Source organism: Dromiciops gliroides, chromosome 1 (assembly GCF_019393635.1).
Source record: "Dromiciops gliroides isolate mDroGli1 chromosome 1, mDroGli1.pri, whole genome shotgun sequence".
NCBI lineage: Eukaryota > Metazoa > Chordata > Mammalia > Microbiotheria > Microbiotheriidae > Dromiciops > Dromiciops gliroides.
The window spans coordinates 319,906,856-319,925,547 of record NC_057861.1 but is presented as its reverse complement, the minus strand read 5'-3'; the positions used below and the strand labels follow the sequence as shown (position 1 = coordinate 319,925,547).

Below are 18,692 nucleotides of genomic sequence, written 5' to 3'. Positions count from 1 at the left end.
CCTCTCATTCATCAACCCTTTGCAGTATGACTTCTGACCTCATTACTTAATTGACTTCGTTCTCTCCAAAGTTATAAAAAAATCTCTCAATTTACAGTTCTGATGGGCTTTTCTCAGTCCCCATGGATCTTGCCCTCTTTATATCATTTGACACTGTTGACAAACATCTCTTCATGAATACTCTTTCTTCTCTGGGTTTCGTGTGATGATTCTCTACTGTGGGTCTTCTCCTTGTCTGAACTCTCCTCCTCAGTCTCCTTTGTTGGTTCATCATCATATCATCTTCCCTTAACTATAGGCATTACCCAAGGCCTGGTCCAAGGCCTTCTTCTCTTCTCTCTTTATACTTTATCTCCTACTGATCTCATCAAGTTTGCCTGAGTTTAGTCATTATTTCTTTTCTTTTTTCTTTCTTTCTTTTTTTTTTTTGGTGGGGCAATTGGGGTTAAGTGACTTGCCCAGGGTCACACAGCTAATAAGTGTCAAGTGTCTGAATTCAGATTTGAACTCAGGACCTCCTGAATCCAGGGCCATTGCTCTATCCACTGTGCCACCTAGCTGCCCCAGTCATTATTTCTTTGCAGATGACTTCAAATCTGTCTGTCTGTCTCTGTCTCTTTCTCTGTCTCTCTGTCTCTGTCTCTCTGTCTCTCTCTCTCCATCCCCAGTTTCTGCTCTGGGCTTGTCTCACGTTGCCAATTACTTATTGGGTATTTCAAACTGGACATCCCAATGACACCTGAAACTCAACATGTCAAAAGCTGAACTCATATTTCCCTCAAAACTCCCTCCTCTTCCAATCTTCCCTATTTGTTTTGAAGGCACTACCATTCTTCAAGTCCCCATGGTATCTAACCTCAAGTGTTATCTTGTACTTCTCACTCTCCCTCACCCTGCATTATCCAATTGGTTGCTAAATCTTGCTGTTTCTACCTCCATAGCATCTCTTAACATTTGACCCCTTTGGGGCAGCTAGGTGGCGCAGTGGATAGAGCACTGGCCCTGGATTCAGGAGTACCTGAGTTCAAATCCGGCCTCAGACACTTAACACTTACTAGCTGTGTGACCCTGGGCAAGTCACTTAACCTCAATTGCCTCACTAAAAAAAAAAAAAAAAAGAACATTTGACCCCTTCTCCCTACCCAAACAGCCATGACTGTACTTCAGGCCTTCATCTCCTCTTTTCTAGAGCATCACATTGACCTCCAGAATTTTCCCTCTGCCTCAAATCTCAACCCTCCACGTTGCTGCCAAAGTCATTTCCCATAAGCGCAGGTCTGCCCATGTCACTCTTTTACTCAGTAACCTCTGGGGGCATCTGATTGCCTCCAGGATCAACCATAAACTCATTTTGATTTGTAAAGCCCTTCACAGACTACTCCCAGCCTATCTTTTCAGCCTGTTTGTACATTCCTTCCCTTTCCTCACTCTTCTGTAGAGCCAAGCTGACCTTCTCTCTTGTCTCACATAAGCTCTCATCATTGTGCCTTTGCAGCATCCATTCTCCAGTTGGAACTCACTCCCTTTCCTCCTCCACGTTACAGAATCCCTCCCTTCCTTTAAGGCTAAGCTCAAGCATCACCTTCTACACAATGGCTTTCCTGATCCTCCCAAATGCTGGTGCCCTCCCCCAATGACCTTGTATTGCCATTATATTTATTCTGAGTATGCATGCACATATAATTATGTTATACATGTTTATATATATACATATGTGTGTTTCATACACACACATGCCTGTTTTGCATAGCTAGGTGGTGCAGTGGATAGAGTGCCAGGCTTGGAGTCAGGAAGACCTGAGTTTGATGCCACTGATCTAGTCCAACCCCCTTGTTTTACAAGAGGAAACAGATTCAAGAGTTTAAAGGATTTACCCAGGGTCACACAGGCAATAAGTAGAACTAAGAGGTAGGATTTGTTTAGTATTTTTTGTTTGTTTTGTGGGGCAATATTGGTTAAGTGACTTGCCCAGGGTCACACAGCTAAGTTAGTGTCAAGTTTCTGAGGTCAGATTTGAACTCAGGTCCTCCTGAATCCAGGGCTGGTGCTTTATCTGCTGAGCCACTTAACTGCCCCTAAGAGGTAGGATTTGAACCCAGGCTCTTTGACTTCAGAGTCTGAGTTCTTTCTACTACATTATCCATGTTCATATGGGATCATAGGCTTGAGAGCTAATCTAGTCCAACGTCTTTACTTTATAGATTAAGACACTGAGACTTAGAGCTTGCCTAAGATCACCCAAGTCTCAGGTGGCAGAGCTGAGATTCCAACTTCAGGCTCCAGATCTGATGCTCTTTCCATTCCCTTCCACTGTTTGCTTTGTGACAGTTCTAGAAATCGGCTCTTGCCCATGGGCCCTGTCTTCCCTGCTTAGGTCATAAACTTCTCAAAGGCAGAGATGGGGCCTTGGATTTCTTTTTTGGGCACAGTGGGGCCCCAGGGATGGTTGGTGGATGGCTCCTTGCCCTCACATTTCATCATCAGGAGATGGGTGAGTCAGTCAGGTTCCAGGCTCTGCGTGCCACCCCCACCCACACTTTGTGCCCTGCTGCTACTTCTCATGGGCTGGACACAGAGGAAGAGTGCTTTGAATGCTTGCGGAATGAAGGAGTGAAGAAACGGCTTCGTCTCTTTTCTATGGGATCGTAAATCACCGAACAAAAAAACACTCTTCACAGTCATTTTACTCTGCTTGACACTGGATTTATTGGAACAGGAAAAAAAAAACAGTTTCTTAGCACCTGCAATACTTGCCAAGAGTGCTGCTCATTGTGGGGGGCTGGTCAGCATTGGCTGTACTGGTTCCAGCTTTCCTTTTTAAAGTGTTAATTAATTATGGCTTCAAAATTGACCACCTCAGCTTTTCCTTATCTCCCATCACTTCCTTTGGGTAAAGCCCCAATCCCCTCCTGTACCCTCTGGCATGTCCTAGCTTGGTCCCCACACTGTGTGACAGCTGCATTAGAGGAGGAGAGTAAACCAGGAAGTAGGGAGCTTGAAGAATCATAGCTGGAAAGATGGGCAGATGCAGGCTCTCCTACTGCACCACTACCTTCCATAGGATTATATGGTTAGGATGGGTAGATAGATCTGGGAGTCATCTACAAAGAGATGATAAGCAAAGCCAGGTAAGATGATTAAAAAGAGAAGAGCAGAGGGTCCAGGGCAGGACTATAAGCGACCAGAGATGGCTTATCTTGACCAACTTATATTTTACCTATGAGAAAATGGAGACCCAAAGAGGACCTCTTCAAGGTCATGAAGCCAGTAAGTAGCAGATCCTGGATTTAGACTCAGGTTTCCTGTCTCCTAATGAGATATTCTTTCTGACACATAACCATACCAGGGGTTGGTGCTTTTAAGGGCAAATGGATAAGATAAAACTGGATGACATGACTTCCTCCCCAATCTTTTACCCATCCCAGGGCTAAAAACCCCTCAGTATAAAAGACAACATTTAACAAAATGGACCCAGGGGGCAGCTAGGTAGCGCAGTGGATAGATCACCAGCCCTGGATTCAGGAGGACCTGAGTTCAAATCTGGCCTTAGACACTTGACACTAGCTATGTGACCCTGGGTAAGTCACTTAACCCTCATTGCCCCACCCCAAAAATGGATCCAGTGCCTCTTTCCTCTAAAGCCCTAAGTCCAGATGGCCTTCTCTCTACTGACATAGCTTGTATGTCCCTTGTTAGATACATGTTGTTTTCCTTATTAGAATGTGAGCTCCCTGAGGGAAGGCACCATGGTTTTTCCCTTTGTATCCACAGCAGCTCAGCACAATGTCTGGGGACAGAATAAGTGCTTTAAAATGCTTCTTGACTGACAAAAACAATTGTTTTTGTTAAATAGGCAAATAATTTGTTCTAGGCTGCACCACAAGTCAGTAGTGAATCCTAGAAGAAAATGCAGGGCTGATTTTATCTTCCTTATGTCCAAGGAGTTTGGGGAATGGAAGACACCATGATAAATGCCACAACTGACAAAGAAGAGTGATTCTGGAATGACCTGGTGAATTCTGGCTGCCTCCCAGGGGAGAGAGAAGGGTAGATATGAAGAGACTCTTAGGTATCCTTTCTTCCCCTCAGACTGTAGGGAAGAGATCTCTCCATGTCAGCCCATCTCCCTTCTTTGGGTCCAGCCATTTCCCACAGGCAAAGATTGTGGCGACTCCATTGCTGGTGTTGGTGACCTCCACTCTCTCCACCAGCCAGCCAGAGCAGGGACCTTTGCCGTCATGCTCCAGCCTCACCTTGCGCAGCTCCCCCAGGTCCAGAGTCTCTAGGAAGAAGCGATCAGTGTGGCCCCTCTCAAAGAGGTTGCGCATGCGCCGCTGGAGCTCCCGCTTCCCTGTGTCACCATTGGCCCCAAAGACGGTGATCATGACATTGGCATCTGTGCCTGCTCCATGCTCATAACCGGTCGTGATGATGATCTCGTACTTGACTGGCACCAGGCTCTGGACCTTACTGGCAAAGCTCTCAGTCACTTTGGTGACCTCAAACACCTTGAAGTACTTTTTCTTTTTCTTTAGGGGGATTTTGTAGTCACAGTTAAAAAAGTACCTGGAGAAAAAAGGTGGAAAAGAAAGGGAGGATATTGAACCCCCAGGGAAAATTATCCAAGTCCCTCTGGGGGTACAGCACAATGAACCCTAGATTGAAAATCCCAGGATCAGAGTCCAAACCAAGGTGTGCCATCAACTCTCTATGTAGCCTCTAAGTTTTTTCATTTGAAAAATTGGGGAACTATACTAGATAATCTCTAAGATAACCTCCCATCTCTGAAGCTGATGGCTCTTCTGATCCTGATTGGCATATTACCCTTGATTACTGGCTATAGAAAAAAAATACCATACCTCCTTCCTCCCAAAAGATAATTGTGAATGGAGGAGTGAGTGCCACCAGCCAGAGAGGTCCAGATCTGAATGTATGGTCCAATGGATTTTAAAGGTTATAATAAAAGTACATGGGGGGGGCAGCTAGGTGGTACAGTGAATAAAGCACTGGCCCTGAATTCAGGAGTACCTGAGTTCAAATTCGGCCTCAGACACTTGACACTTACTAGCTGTGTGACCCTGGGCAAGTCACTTAATTCCTCATTGCCTTGCCAAAAAAAAAAGTCCATGGGAATAGCTGCTTTTAATCTGTAGGAAGGTATTATGAGGGAGACTATACAGGGATATCTCATAGCCTGGGGAATGAGGACCTCATGGGCTTTATGTGAGTGGATGCCACTAAAGGAAGAAGTGTAAGGATAAGGACCTACTGAAAAAACTGGACACCATCACCAAGAAGAAAAGACTAAGGACAGACAGTGGAGTGGAAGGTACATGGGTTTAGCAGTCAGGAGATCTGGGATTCAACTACTGACTAGTGTGTGATCCTGGACAAATCGCTTTACCTCTCTGGTTCTTAGTTCTGTCCTCTGTAAAATGAAGGTATTGGACTAGATAGTTCCAGTTCCAGAGTTATGAGCCTATGTTTAGAAGGTTTCTGAGGTTCCATCTATTTTTAGATGTATGATCTATCTAGAGTTATCTAGAGATTATTAATCTGGGTTTCATGCACCTGAATAAATCTTTGGATAGATTTCAGGGGGTAGGAAAATTTGGATAGGAAAAAAAATACATATTGTTCCTAGAGTTGATTTCCATCATAATCCTGTGTATTTTATTTTATGCATTTTAAAAACCTGGTTCTGAGAGCGTTCCATTGGTTTCACCAGAATGAGAGAGGGCTTTAGGGCACAAAAAGGATCATAATCCCTGGTCTAGCTGATCTCCAAGTTCCCTTCAATTTCTAAAGCTATCACCCTGTGTCTCGATGACCTCTGAAGCCTCTTCCAGTTCTAAGGCCATCATCCTGTTCTAGGTGACTGCTAAGTCTTTCCAGCTCTGATATTCCACAGTTCTCTAGTGGGAAGAGATGCCAAGGAGTTTTCTAGTATGTACAGCCTTAGGTGAGATAATGGGAAGTATTTTCCAATACCTCAAAAGCCCTGTGATTTCATCTGCGAGAGTGGTCCTTCACGAGTAGAGATCACAGCTCCCAAATGACTCAGGAGACAGTTTTCATGATCTGTTTTGGCCAAAAACCAGTTCATGTCTTGGAGCCCAACCTCTAGGTGATAAGCTTCTCTGTACTCAGCTGTCTGGAGTGGTAAGGTGAGGGGAGAATGTGTGCAATACCCTTTTTTCTTTTGTGGGGGGGCCAATGAGGGTTAAGTGACTGGCCCAGGTCACACACAGCTAGTAAGTGTCAAGTGTCTGAGGCTGTATTTGAACTCAGGTCCTCCTGAATCCAGGGCTGGTGCTTTATCCACTGCGCCACCTAGCTGCCCCCACAATACACTTTTAGTTTAATCTTCATTATTAAGAAATTAAAAAAAAAAGTCTGGACAATCAGCAGACCAATAAATTAAGTCTTCGTTTAGAGGGTTGCTGATTTCATGCTGAAAATTTAAGATGGGCTCTAGCGAGGTGGTTAGAACTAGCACCAACACACGCCTGGAACTCATGTTACCTCATTCAGTTTCAATGAGGAGTCCAGCAGAGGAATGGAAAGTATACATGTGTCCAAAAGAGTCAGGAGAAGAAGTGGCCTATTGGAAATAGGACAGAGAAGTAATGGAAGGGAAAAGGATACAGATTTAGGACCCTGTATTTTTAGACAACTGTGAAGTGGGTCACTTAAAATTTGTGGGAGTTGTTGCTTTGGTTTGTTGATGTGGAAACAGAAATCATAAATCTGTATAATATGCAAATTGAAAAGGGCAGCATGAAAGCATATAGTCAGCCTTGGAGTCAAGAAGATCTGGATTCAAGTCCTTCCTCTGACACTGTCAATATGACCATGTGCAAATCACAACATCAACGTGTGTTAGAGGACTCTTTAAGACTTTAAGGTGCAGAGAAAGTACAGGTCTCTATTGGTAGAGAGTTTCCTCCTCCAGGAAGTTCCTGGATCAATGGAATCACAGGTCTAATCCCTATCCCTATATAAATACATTGCATAATGGAAAAGATAGAAGGTCTTTAATACTATGTAAATATCTCATAATCATAACATGTAAAAACCTATAATTAAAAAAAAAACAGCCTGTGCAATCTCCCTTTTGGAAGTTCTTGTGAATAAGAGAAGATACTATCTATCTGGAATAGCTATATTGGGTCTTGCCTAAAGTCAGGGGGATGGATGAGATGACCTTGCAAGGTCGGCCCCAGAATTCCCTCATTGGCTAGCATTTGGTTCTAAGAGCTTTAGGCAATTGCCGAAATGAGATCATTCCCTGGGTAGTGAGTGAGGTCAAGCCGGCTCTACAGGGAGTAGAGAGGTCTGAGCAGAGAGAGCCAGTGAGAAGAGACAAAATCACACCGGATTTGGCTGGGTAAGCAGGGGGAAGGGAGCATACTCTTCCTCCATTCCCAGCAGTAAGCTGCTGCAGATATTTGGAGCAGATGCTAAGAGATGCATGCCTTCAGTTACTGCCGTGGCCCATGGCAATCTACATGGAACCCGCCAACAGCATGTCTGGAATTAGAACTGGCAGCAGTCTAGTGAGGTTTGAATGCTGTGGGGTTCTCAGTGATGCATTTCATTTCTAATCATGTAAATGACTTCCAAATGATCCTCTCTCTCACCCTCCATGGCAGGTATTCATGAACATGAAAATCACAGAACACTAGAGCTGGAAGGGGCCTTCAAGGTCCAACTCCTTTGTCTGACTGAAGGGGAAACTGAATCACATTTCCCAAGGTCAGGTGATATGGAATGCAGAGGTAAGACTCGGACCCAGGACTCCCGACTTCCAGGCTGGTGCTACCTCCCTCCATCCAGGCTTGGCAGGGCAGGAATCCCTAATGTAATGCTCTTGGGATAGGGGCCACAGAAAGCTAGCTATACAGGTGTATTCATGATAGTTTTATAGCATATCATTGTTCATTGGATCCCCATTTCACAGATGATGAGAGCAATTAAACATTTGTCCTGGTTCAGTTAGAAAGTGATTGAGCAGAACTTGAACTCAGTTCTTCCTGATTCCAAGTCCAGCACTTTTTCCATCGAGACCCCTAGCTGCCTAGGCAAAATGTTACTTCACAATTGAACTGCTGTAATATTTAAACACATTTCTGGACCCTACAAGTTCACCTCATAGAGCTTTAGGGAGGAAAAGTGTTGGGTTACTTAGCATGTGCAAAGTAGAAGTTGAAACATAGGCTGAAGTGATCACTGGCAAACCCTAAAATATTCAAGCTGCATTTCAAAGGCTTGGACTCCTGGGTGCTGATTAATTCACCAGGGAGAGGCTAGAAACCTGATCTGTGGTATTGTTATAGTGGGGAAGAAATGCCCTAAACCATGAATCAAGAGAAATGAGTTCTAAGATCCTGGCTTTGCCGCTAATTATCTGTGTGACCTTGGGCAAGTCCCTTCACAGCTCTAAGTTCCATTTACATTATCTACAAAATTGAAATCGATTATACTAGCTTAGATTTTCTCCTTTCCCAGAGGAGTCAGGAGCCCTAAGTTCTGGTGTTGTCTCTGGCACTAACTGACTCAGGAAGCTGGACTGACATTTCTCCCATGTGAGAGATAGGAAGAAAATGAAGGGTGATAGAAGCACTTGCCCAAAGTCACATGGCCAGTACACACAGAAGTAGGATTCAAAGTAGGCAGTGTCACTTTCCACTGTAACATTGCTCCACCCCCACCCCCACCCCCACCCCCCAGATCTGTAGTGTTCCTTTTAGCTCTCCTTGAGTCTCCAACAATCATGAAAGGCATTCTCTAGGGCAGTGGAAAACCCTAAGTGCAGCAGAAATGAATGCTACTTCCTCATTTGCCTTTCTGAGCTTTGCCTCCTCACCTCACCACACCCTGACTAGGAGTTCTAGAGGTTCCAGATGTCAAAGCAGCTGCAAGAGTCTTTTTCTTCCCTCTTTGGTGAGGCAATTGGGGTTAAGTGACTTGCCCAGGGTCACACAGCTAGTAAGTGTTAAGTGTCTGAGGTCAAATTTGAACTCAGGTCCTCCTGACTCTAGGGCCGGTGCTCTATCCACTGCGCCACCTAGCTGCCCCAAGAGTCTTTCTTTTGCTTACATTTTCCCTTATGCTACATCTCCTCTGTTTTAGGGTGACAAGCCTGAGAATGGAGTTCAATCTCTTCTTTGATGTCTTGACAGACTACTCCAACCCTCACTGAGCTTTCCCCTCAGGATATCCAATAACAATAACAGCCAGCATTTATATGGTACTTTAAATTTGGCAAAGCACTTTAAATATAGTATCTTACTTGATGCTTACAACCACTCTGAGAGGTAGATGCTATTATCCATTTTTTTTTTTACTGCAGAGAAGGAAACTGAGGCTGAGAGGCTAAGTCCCACAGCTTATAAGTTTCTGAAGACTTCTTTGAATTCAGATATTCCTGAATCTAAAACCTAGCACTCTATCAACTACTCCATCTAGCTGCCTACTATTACTTACCCTCTGTCTTCTCTTCTCCAGTTCCTTTAACTATTAGTGCATTCTCTGTATCTCTTTTCTCTCTTCTCTCTGTCTCTATTCATCTATATATCCATCCATCTATATATGTCTGTCTGTCTGTCTATCTATGTATCTATCTATCTACCTATCTATTTATCTATCATCTATCTATCTATCTATCTATCTATCTATCTATCTATCTATCTATCCATCCATTCTTCCCTCCATCATCCATCCATCCATCCATCATCTACCTACCTACCTACAGAGTTGTTATGTGGAAGACTTACTTTTGCTTGGCCCAGAAGGCCGGGCTAGGAGTAATGCTGTTAGAAAATGGTTTATAATTGACTCACTTCTTTAAGGGTGTATTGGGCTGTCTCTGACACCTGGATTTGTACCTGCTCTGCCCTTCAGGTTAGCTTGATGTCTTTTAATGACTAGACTTCTTTCTGTTCCCTTAGTCAAAACAGACAAATTTAAGCTACCAAACTTGGATCATCCATTTCCCCCTCCCAGTCATTGTATTTGGGGTGGGAGGGGATGTCTAGAGAGCCTTTCTTCTGTAGTCCAAATGTCTATCCACTACATACTAACATGTGGCCCTAACTTCATGAAGAATAATAGGTTGATTCTCCTGGTCTATACATGGGCAGGCATGTACTTCTATTACCTTATCTTCCTCTGTCATTTGGCAAAGTTGAGATATTTGCTCCCTAAGCTCTGAATTCCTATAAGGAATAACCAGGAGATAATCTTTTTTTTTTTTTTTTGGTGCCCTGCCTCTTCCAGTTCTTCTCCCTATGAATCTATAGGGCTATGGCCATAGACTTGATGGGACATCTTTCCCAGTCTCATTCCTAGGATTTGACCCACAGAGCTCATTGTTCTTGGTCAACATATTCTACACACCCATGTCAGATCTCCTGGCATTGGTAGGTGTGTGTGTGTGTGTGTGTGTGTGTGTGTGTGTGTGTGTGTGTGTGTGTGTGTGTGTGTGAGAGAGAGAGAGAGAGAGAGAGAGAGAGAGAGAGAGAGAGAGAGAGAGAGAAGGGGGGGATCTTCCTGAACTATAAGGCCATTGTGCCAGATATTCTAGGTAGGTTCTAGCCCAGAACAGTGGAGCACTTATGCCTCAAACATACAAGTGAGCAGTTAATCTTACTAAAGTAGGATACAGTTCTTAAACAGCAGTACAACAATTCCCTATGTTAGGCTCCAGGCTTCTCACTAGCCTGGTCACCTTCTTCTGGACACTTTCCAACTAATCAATATCCTCCTGAAAAGGAGACTCCCAGACCTGGATTTAATCCTCTAGGTTGCACTCTGATCAAAGTGGAAAACACTGGGACTATTGTCTTGGTTAAGAGGAAGTTGGGAGGCAGTATGATATAGGATGGCTAGCCACATGTGACCTTAAATAAGCCACACAACCACTCTGTGCCCAAGGTTTCTTGCCTGTAAAATGATGGAGTCAGATTAGATGATTTCTGAGGTCCCTTAAGCCTCTAAATCTATTATTCCTATGAATTGAAGCCCAAGGTGCAAGAATGAGGTGCTGCCAATTCCTTAATTGAAAGGCAAGTGCTCAGTTGTGGTAAGAGTTCTAGATTTGGAGTTTAGGAAGACCCAAGTCCCTCCCCTGATATTTACTTGTGTGACCATGAGTAAATCACTAAACTTTCTGGGACTCCGTTTCTTCATCTGTAAAATGGGGATAATAATACTTCATAGGATTATTGTGAGCCTGGAATGAGATAATGTTCCTGTAGTCTCCTCCTTCAGTTGTTGAGTTCTTCCATGGAACCTCCACCAGTTCCTCCACTGGAGGATATACTCATGCCAGCCTTATTTACTTCTTATTGGGCTCAGTCCCTGAACTATCTCCTCACCTTAACCAATGGGTGATTCCCTCTCCCCACCTCCAGCTCCCTTTTATGTGCTGTCTTCTCTATTAGAATGGAAGTTCTTTGGGAACAGAGAATGTCTTTTTGCTGGAATTTGTATACCCAGGATTTGGCACAGTATATAGGCACATATAAGAAATGCTTTTCTAATCTAATGGATTTAAGGTGCTTTTTGGTGGGGAGGGGAGTCCAGACTTGTGACATCATTGGTGAAAGGGAGTCCCACAGTGAGGAAAATGCCCTCTACCAATGCATATTGGCAAGGAGCAGACTTTAAAGCGTTGCCTAAGGTGCTAAAAGATAAAATGACTTGCTTAAGGTCACACAGACAGTATCCTCTGGCAGGGGATTTGAACCCAAATAGGCTGGACTTTTGTAGTGACCTTCAAGTCACTAAATTATGTTGCCTCTGAGGGCTTTGTAAACTTTAAAGCACTACAAATGTCCGACATCATCATGATTAAGATAAAGAGCTATTAAAAGAGCACCTCATAAAAGAGTTCAAATCTCAATGAGATTAACTCATTTAGATAAATTATGTCCCAGAATTCAGGAAGAACTCATAGGTTTGATCACAGGGCTACTCTGGATAAGTTCTGAGGGACTATAGAAAACAGAAGGGAGATGCCAGAGGAATGGGAATGGGTAAATGCCATATCAACTTTCAAAAAGGTGAGGAAGATCAATTATGGGAAACTGGGCCAGTGAACATGAATTTGATTCTGGGTAAAATTCTAGAGGATATGATTAAACAGAAAAATAATCAGGGGGTGGCTAGGTGGCACAGTGGATAAAGCACCGGCCCTGGATTCAGGAGTTCCTGAGTTCAAATTCGGCCTCAGACACTTGACACTTACTAGCTGTGTGACCTTGGGCAAGTCACTTAACCCCCATTGCCCCGCAAAAAAAAGAAAAAAGAAAAATAATAAGGAGGCAACTTAGTTCCCATAGAAGAAAAAAGTGTTTGCCCAACTAAGATCCCTTGGCTTTTTAATTGAGTTATTAGGTTGCGCCGAAGACAGTGGCTTTTGTGTATCAGACACTCAAATCAGTGTTTACTGCATTGAATTGAATTAAACTGGTAGATGGGAAATATTATTATAGAATATAAAAAATAGAAACTGACATTTATATAGATTGAAGGTTTTGAAATTGCTTTACAGTTCTTAATGGAGGCTCACAACAGTCCTGTGAGGTAGGGGCTATTATACCCATTTTATAGATGAGGAAACACCAAAGCTGAGAATGGTTAAATGAGTTGTCAAGCATCACACAGCTTGTAAGGATCTGAGGCAGGATTCAAAGCCAGGCCTCTCTTGATTCCAGATCCAATGTACTTGGGGAAGCTAGGTGGCGCAGTAGATAGAACACCAGCCCTGGAGTCAGGAGGACCTAAGTTCAAATCCAGCCTCAGATGCTTGATACTTACTAGCTGTGTGACCCTGGGCAAGTCACTTAACCCCAATTGCCTCACCAAAATTAAAAAAAGAAGAAGAAGAAAACCCAAGAGATCCAATGTGCTTGATCTCAGCGAGCCATGTGACAAAGTATCCCATGAGAGCTTTGTGGATAAGATGGAGAGGTGTGAGTCATATGAGAGCAGAGTTAGGTAGATTCAGAGTTGGTCTGAACCACTTAGAGATTTAATTGTGTCTTAGTAGTGGATGAATGCCAATCTGTAGAGAGGACTCTAGAGCAGCCTGTAAAAGAGTGATGTCCCACTTATGTTTTTATCATCAATTTGGATGAAGGCATAAATGGCATTCTTGTCAACTTTATGGGATGCCACACTGTTGGGAGGGATAGCTAATATGTTGACTACAGGAACTCAAGGCTTAAAGATTTCAATAGACTGGAATGATGGGCTAAAATGAACAACAAATATGCAACAAAAACTGCTTAAGTTCATTTGTATAGAGCAGAGAATTAGAGATGGGGACTAGATGTGTAGTTTTATTGACATCAGGAACTCCCTGGGTGAGGAAACTCACTATATCAATACAAGTCTATCAATCATTCAATCAATAAACACTTATGAAGTATCCATTTGGTGCTAAGCATTGTTCTAAGTGCTACCTTCTTTGCAACTTGTAGTGTTAGAAATTTGCCTATAACACTGAGAAGTTAAATGACTTATCCAGGGTCACACAGCCTACCATTCTGTATCAGAGGTAGTATTTGGACCCAAGTCTTCCTGGCTTCAAGTCTCTATTGACTATGCTATATTGCTTCTCAGTAGAAAGGTAATCAAAATAAATGTAAAGTTTTGTATTTTGGTTTAAAAAATCAATGGCACAAGTACAGGTTGGGGGAGACTTGGCTTAACAGTAGTTCATGTAGAAATATTTAGGGCTTTCATAGGGCTACAAAGCTCCATAATGTGACCTTTTAACTCAGTTCGGGTCAAATATTTAAATGCCTCTCATTTGCACCGCACCGTGGATACAAAGTTAGATATGATAGTCTTGTTTTCAAGGAGTTTATCATCTAATAGAAGGTTATATTAGCAAAGGTATAATGTCCAGAATGAGGGTGCTTGCTCAGGCCATATCTGAATTATGACACTTCTGGGCACTACATTTAAATAAGAAAAGGAACAAGATGGAATATGAATCAAGAGAAGAGTGACCAGGGAAGTGATGTATCTGGAAACCCCATAATGAGAAGAATGCTTGAAAAATGTTTAGGATAGAGAAGAGAAAACTAGGAGTGGGGGGGGCACATAATAACCCTCTTCACATATATGAAGGGTTGTGTCATGTGGCAAAAGGGACAAGTTTGTTTTCAGTAGTTCCAGAGGGTAAAACTAGAAAGAGAGGGTGAACTGATCCAATAAAAAGGGAAGAATTTCTAACAACCAGAGCAGTCAAAAAATGATACAGAATGCTTCTGGAGGCTGGGAGCTTCCTGTTACTGGACATGTTCAAGCAGGACTTGATGATATTCTGCCTGAAGGTTTCTGCAACTGGGTAGAAGATTGAACTTATAAAGTCCCTTCCTCCACTGATGTCCCATGACTCTGTGAATCTTTTTGGTGTATTTCCTTAGTATTTCCCTTCAGTGCCTTCACTATTCCTCATTGCCCTCATAGGATACTCCTTAGATGACCTGGTTCTTCCTTCACTCAACTTCCCAAGGTTGTGCTCACGACACCAACCCTACTTTGCCCACAGTCAAATGAGGCAAAAGATTCCAAGCCACCTTAGTAGCCTACACTTTTCAGTTGGGAACTCCCACCAAACCCTTCCTGGTTTTCTAGCCAAGACAGGAAGTTACATACACATTGTTGAACTCTAGCTCTGTGATGGTGATGGTCTTCACATGCCAGAGTATCTCCCTGGGAGGCATCCTCTGTCCTTCTCTGGGCATGTGCCACAAACACAGTGCTGCTATGTCACCCACATAGGTGCTGTCAAATTCAAATTTGTCAGTGGCGCCTCTGTAAGAAACAAAGGATACTTCCAATGAGCCTTCCAACGCCTAAATCATCCACCCATCCATCCATCCATCCATCCATCCATCCATCCATCCATTCATTCTCTTGCCTATTTTATTTAGCTATTCATTAAAAGAATATTGATTGAGTGTCTACCATATGTGAACACTAAAACTGGGCACTTTGGGATGCAAAGAGTAAGACACAATTCCTGTACCCATTTGGGTTATATTTTACTTGGGGAGGCAAAACTATCACACATGAAATAATTCAATAACCACATGGTGCTATCTATACTAAGACAGAAATAATGGCAAAAGCATTAAGTGCTTATAGGATTTCAGTCAAGGGAGAGACCACTGAAGGATGGGTTGCTCAGCAAAGGTTTTATGAAGAAGGTGCGATTCTATCCTTGGCCAATAGGTAGGTCTTGGATGGCAGGGAGGGGACAAAAGGAAATAAGAAAAGCCAAGTCATGGAAATGGGGATGCACATGGACTACAGGAGACGGAGGGGGCCAACCTCCCTGGAGAGTGGAAGGATGGAAGGTTGGAAAGATCAAATATATAACTTAGGGCCAAAGGGTGGTGGAGCATTGAATAACAGAATAAGGAGCCTGGGTTTTATCCTGTAAGCAGTGGGGAGGGAGTCATTAAAGCAAAAAAATCGACAGAATGTTACCTCAATAGTGTTTTAAGATTAATCTGGCAGTAGAACACGGGAGAACCTAGACTTAAAGGTGGTATGATTCCTCAGGCATAGAGGCCAATGTTAGGAAATACAGTTAAAGAACGCTTTTTGGATAAATCCTTATGAAATAAAAAAATATATTAACTTATGTTGATATTAGTCTTTTCTTTTTTCTTTCTTTCTTTCTTTTTTTTTTTTGCAGGGCAATGGCAGATAAGTGACTTGCCCAGGGTCACAAGGCTAAGTGTCAAGTGTCTGAGGCCGGATTTGAAGTCAGGTACTTCTGAATCCAGGACTGGTGCTTTATCCACTGCACCACCTAGCTGCCTCCGATATTAGTGTTTTCAACACTGCAAAGCACTTTACTTATATTATCTCATCTGAGTCTCTTAAGAACATTGTGAGTTAGTTAATTCAGGTATTATCATAGCCATCCTACAGATGAAGATGTTGAGGCTCTGAACAGTGAGGTAAGTTGCCCAAGGTCACATAGCTAGTGAGAGGCAGGATTTAAACTCAAGTCATCTGACCTCTACCTCCCAACACTTTACTACCCTGCCCTGCTTCTCACCTCCATGAAGGTGACCTCCTGGAGGGGAGAGATCATGTCTTTTTATTCTCTTTTATCTTCTAAACTGCCTAGTGTGCTGGGCACCCAGAAGAGATCAGTAGACACTTTGCTAATCTGTGTCCTAGGATCAGATGTTGGAGGCTGCCCTGCCCCCTCTCTCTGTGCTCAATCACACTAAAGACAAGAGGACTGCAGGACACCTGGCAGTTCTTAGGTCTATTTTCCTTATTATCTACCCTCCTCCCTATGCCCTGGTCCACAGGCCTCCCCTACTTTCTAAACACCCTGTGCCTAGGGCTGTTTTCAATGAGAAGTTCTTTGGATCGGTCCTTTCTTCCTTCCAGAACGATCCAGGCATTCTCCCTGGTATCTGAATCGCCGGTTTCTATGACGATCTCATACGCTGCAACAGAGGACAAAAGCCACACATTAGGAGAGGGGAGGCAGCTGCCCATAAGTGGGGATCTGGCAGAACAGCTCATGTCCCTTTGGCCTCATCCTCACCTCTGAGGAGGCGGGGAGCATGGGGCTGGGGGAAGCTGAGGTTAATTACTGGGCTGAAAGGCTACAACCAGAACCCATGATGAAAAGAACAAGTATCCCCTAAAGATTCAGGGGATAATTAAGCAATAATTCCCATTCTCTTTATTGTAATGATTTCTTCACCACGTATTACAGTGAAGCAATCTTGACTCAACTGCAGTAGAGAGGCCTGTCTGGAGGAGGTGTGAGGAAGACACTGCCGGGAATGGAGGTCTGGCTATCTGACTCTCACTGACATAAGCCTAAATCTCTGTCCCATATTTCCCCACTTTGACCATTCACCATTCATGTGAAAGATAGCTGGGTAAGCAGAGACAAAAGGGGGTGGGTAGGAAGGTGGAGGGCAGAAGGCCCCAACAGAAATATACAAGAAGGAGTCTGAATCGGCTCTTTTTTTTTTTTTTTTTGCAGTGCAATGAGGGTTAAGTGACTTGCCCAGGGTCACACAGCTAGTTGAACCAGCTCTTTACCAATCAGCTCCATTCTTCAGGTCCATTTTCTGTCAGCAGAAGGAAAGATAGAATCACTGAATGTTACTGCTGGATATAACCTTAGGGATCACTGGTTCAGCCTTCTTATTCTGTAAAGGAGAGTGCAGAAGCCCAGGGAAGGGCAGTGGTTGGCCTAAGGTCACATAGCTTGTGAAGCGCAGAGCTGGGAATCTAACCAAGATCCCCCGGTTCCAAATCTTTTGCTCTTTTCACTGCCTGCTGCCGCTGCTACTACTGTGAATAACCATAGCAGATAGTTCTCTCCACTCTGAAGAAAGAAAGCACTTTCTATAGGAGGGTGCCCAAAGTCTTAGTGCAGTTTAAAATTTTTTTCCAGTTACGTGCGAAAACAATTTTAAACATTCATTTCTTAAAAAAAAAAATGAGTTTCAAATTCTCTCCCTCCCTGGACTCTTCCTCCTCCTTGAGAAGGCAAGCAGTTTGATATAGGTTATATATGTGCAGTCATTCAAAATATATTTACATACTAGTTATGTTGTGAAAGAAAACACAGACCAAAAAAAAAAGAGAGAAGGAAAGAACGGAAGGAAGGAAGGAAGGAAGGAAGGAAGGAAGGAAGGAAGGAAGGAAGGAAGGAAGGAAGGAAAAAAAGAAAGAAAGAAAGAAAGAAAAAAAGAAAGAAAGAAAGAAAGAAAGAAAGAAAGAAAGAAAGAAAGAAAGAAAGAAAGAAAGAAAGAAAGGAAGGAAGGAAGGAAGAAAGGAAGGAAGAGAAAGAAAGAAAAAAGAAAAGAAAAAGAAAGTTTCAAAAAAAAGGATGTTTTGATCTGCAGCCAAACTCCATCACTTCTTTCTCTGGAGATGGATAACATTTTTCATCATTAATCCTTGAAAATTGTCTTGGATCTTTGTATTGCTAAGAATAGCTAAGCTGTTCATAGTTGATCATCATACAATATTTCCATTACTGTGTATGATATTTTTCCTGGTTCTGCTCACTTCATTTTGTATCAGTTCGTATAAGTCTCTCCAGGTTTTTCTGGATCATCATTTCTTCTACCACAATAGTAGTCCATCATAGAGCAGTTAGGTGGCACAGTGGACAAAGCCCTGGACATGGAATCATGAAGGCTCATCTTCATGAGTTCAAATCTGGCCTCAGACATTTACTAGCTGTGTGACCCTGGGCAAGTAATTTACCCGTTTGCCTCAGTTCCTCATCTGTAAAATGAGCTGGAGAAGGAAATAGCAAACCACTCCAGTATCTCTGCCAGGAAAACCCGAAATGGGGTCAGAAAGAGTTGAAGATGACTGAAACAATTCAACAATAACAACAACAACAACAACATTATTTGGAGCTAACTTTTTTTGTGTGAAAAGTGTTTTGTACTTGGGTTCATATAATTCTTGGGTCTGTCTTGGCAGGTAGTTCTCAAGTATTTTATATTGTCTATAGTTATTTTAAATGGAATTTTTCTTTTTATCTCTTGCTGTTGAACTTTGTTGTTAATATATAGAAACGCTGGTGGTTTATGTGAGTTTCTTTTATATCTTTCAACTTTGTTAAAGTTGTTAATTATTTAAATGAGTTTTTTAAATTGATTCTC

At 42.8% G+C, this 18,692-nt stretch overlaps 1 protein-coding gene across 3 annotated transcripts in view; it reads right to left on the bottom strand.

The window, feature by feature from the left end:
- Positions 1-4,085: 4,085 nt before the first annotated feature.
- Positions 4,086-18,692, bottom strand: part of LOXHD1 (lipoxygenase homology PLAT domains 1) — a 277,309-nt gene continuing 262,702 nt past the window's right edge. For all 3 annotated transcript variants that reach the window (XM_043977280.1, XM_043977281.1, XM_043977283.1), the window contains 3 exons: positions 16,367-16,496; positions 14,677-14,835; positions 4,086-4,566 (listed from right to left, as the gene is read on the bottom strand). In XM_043977280.1, the coding sequence (XP_043833215.1) occupies positions 4,086-4,566; positions 14,677-14,835; positions 16,367-16,496 (770 nt within the window). The remainder of the gene's footprint in view (positions 4,567-14,676; positions 14,836-16,366; positions 16,497-18,692) is intronic.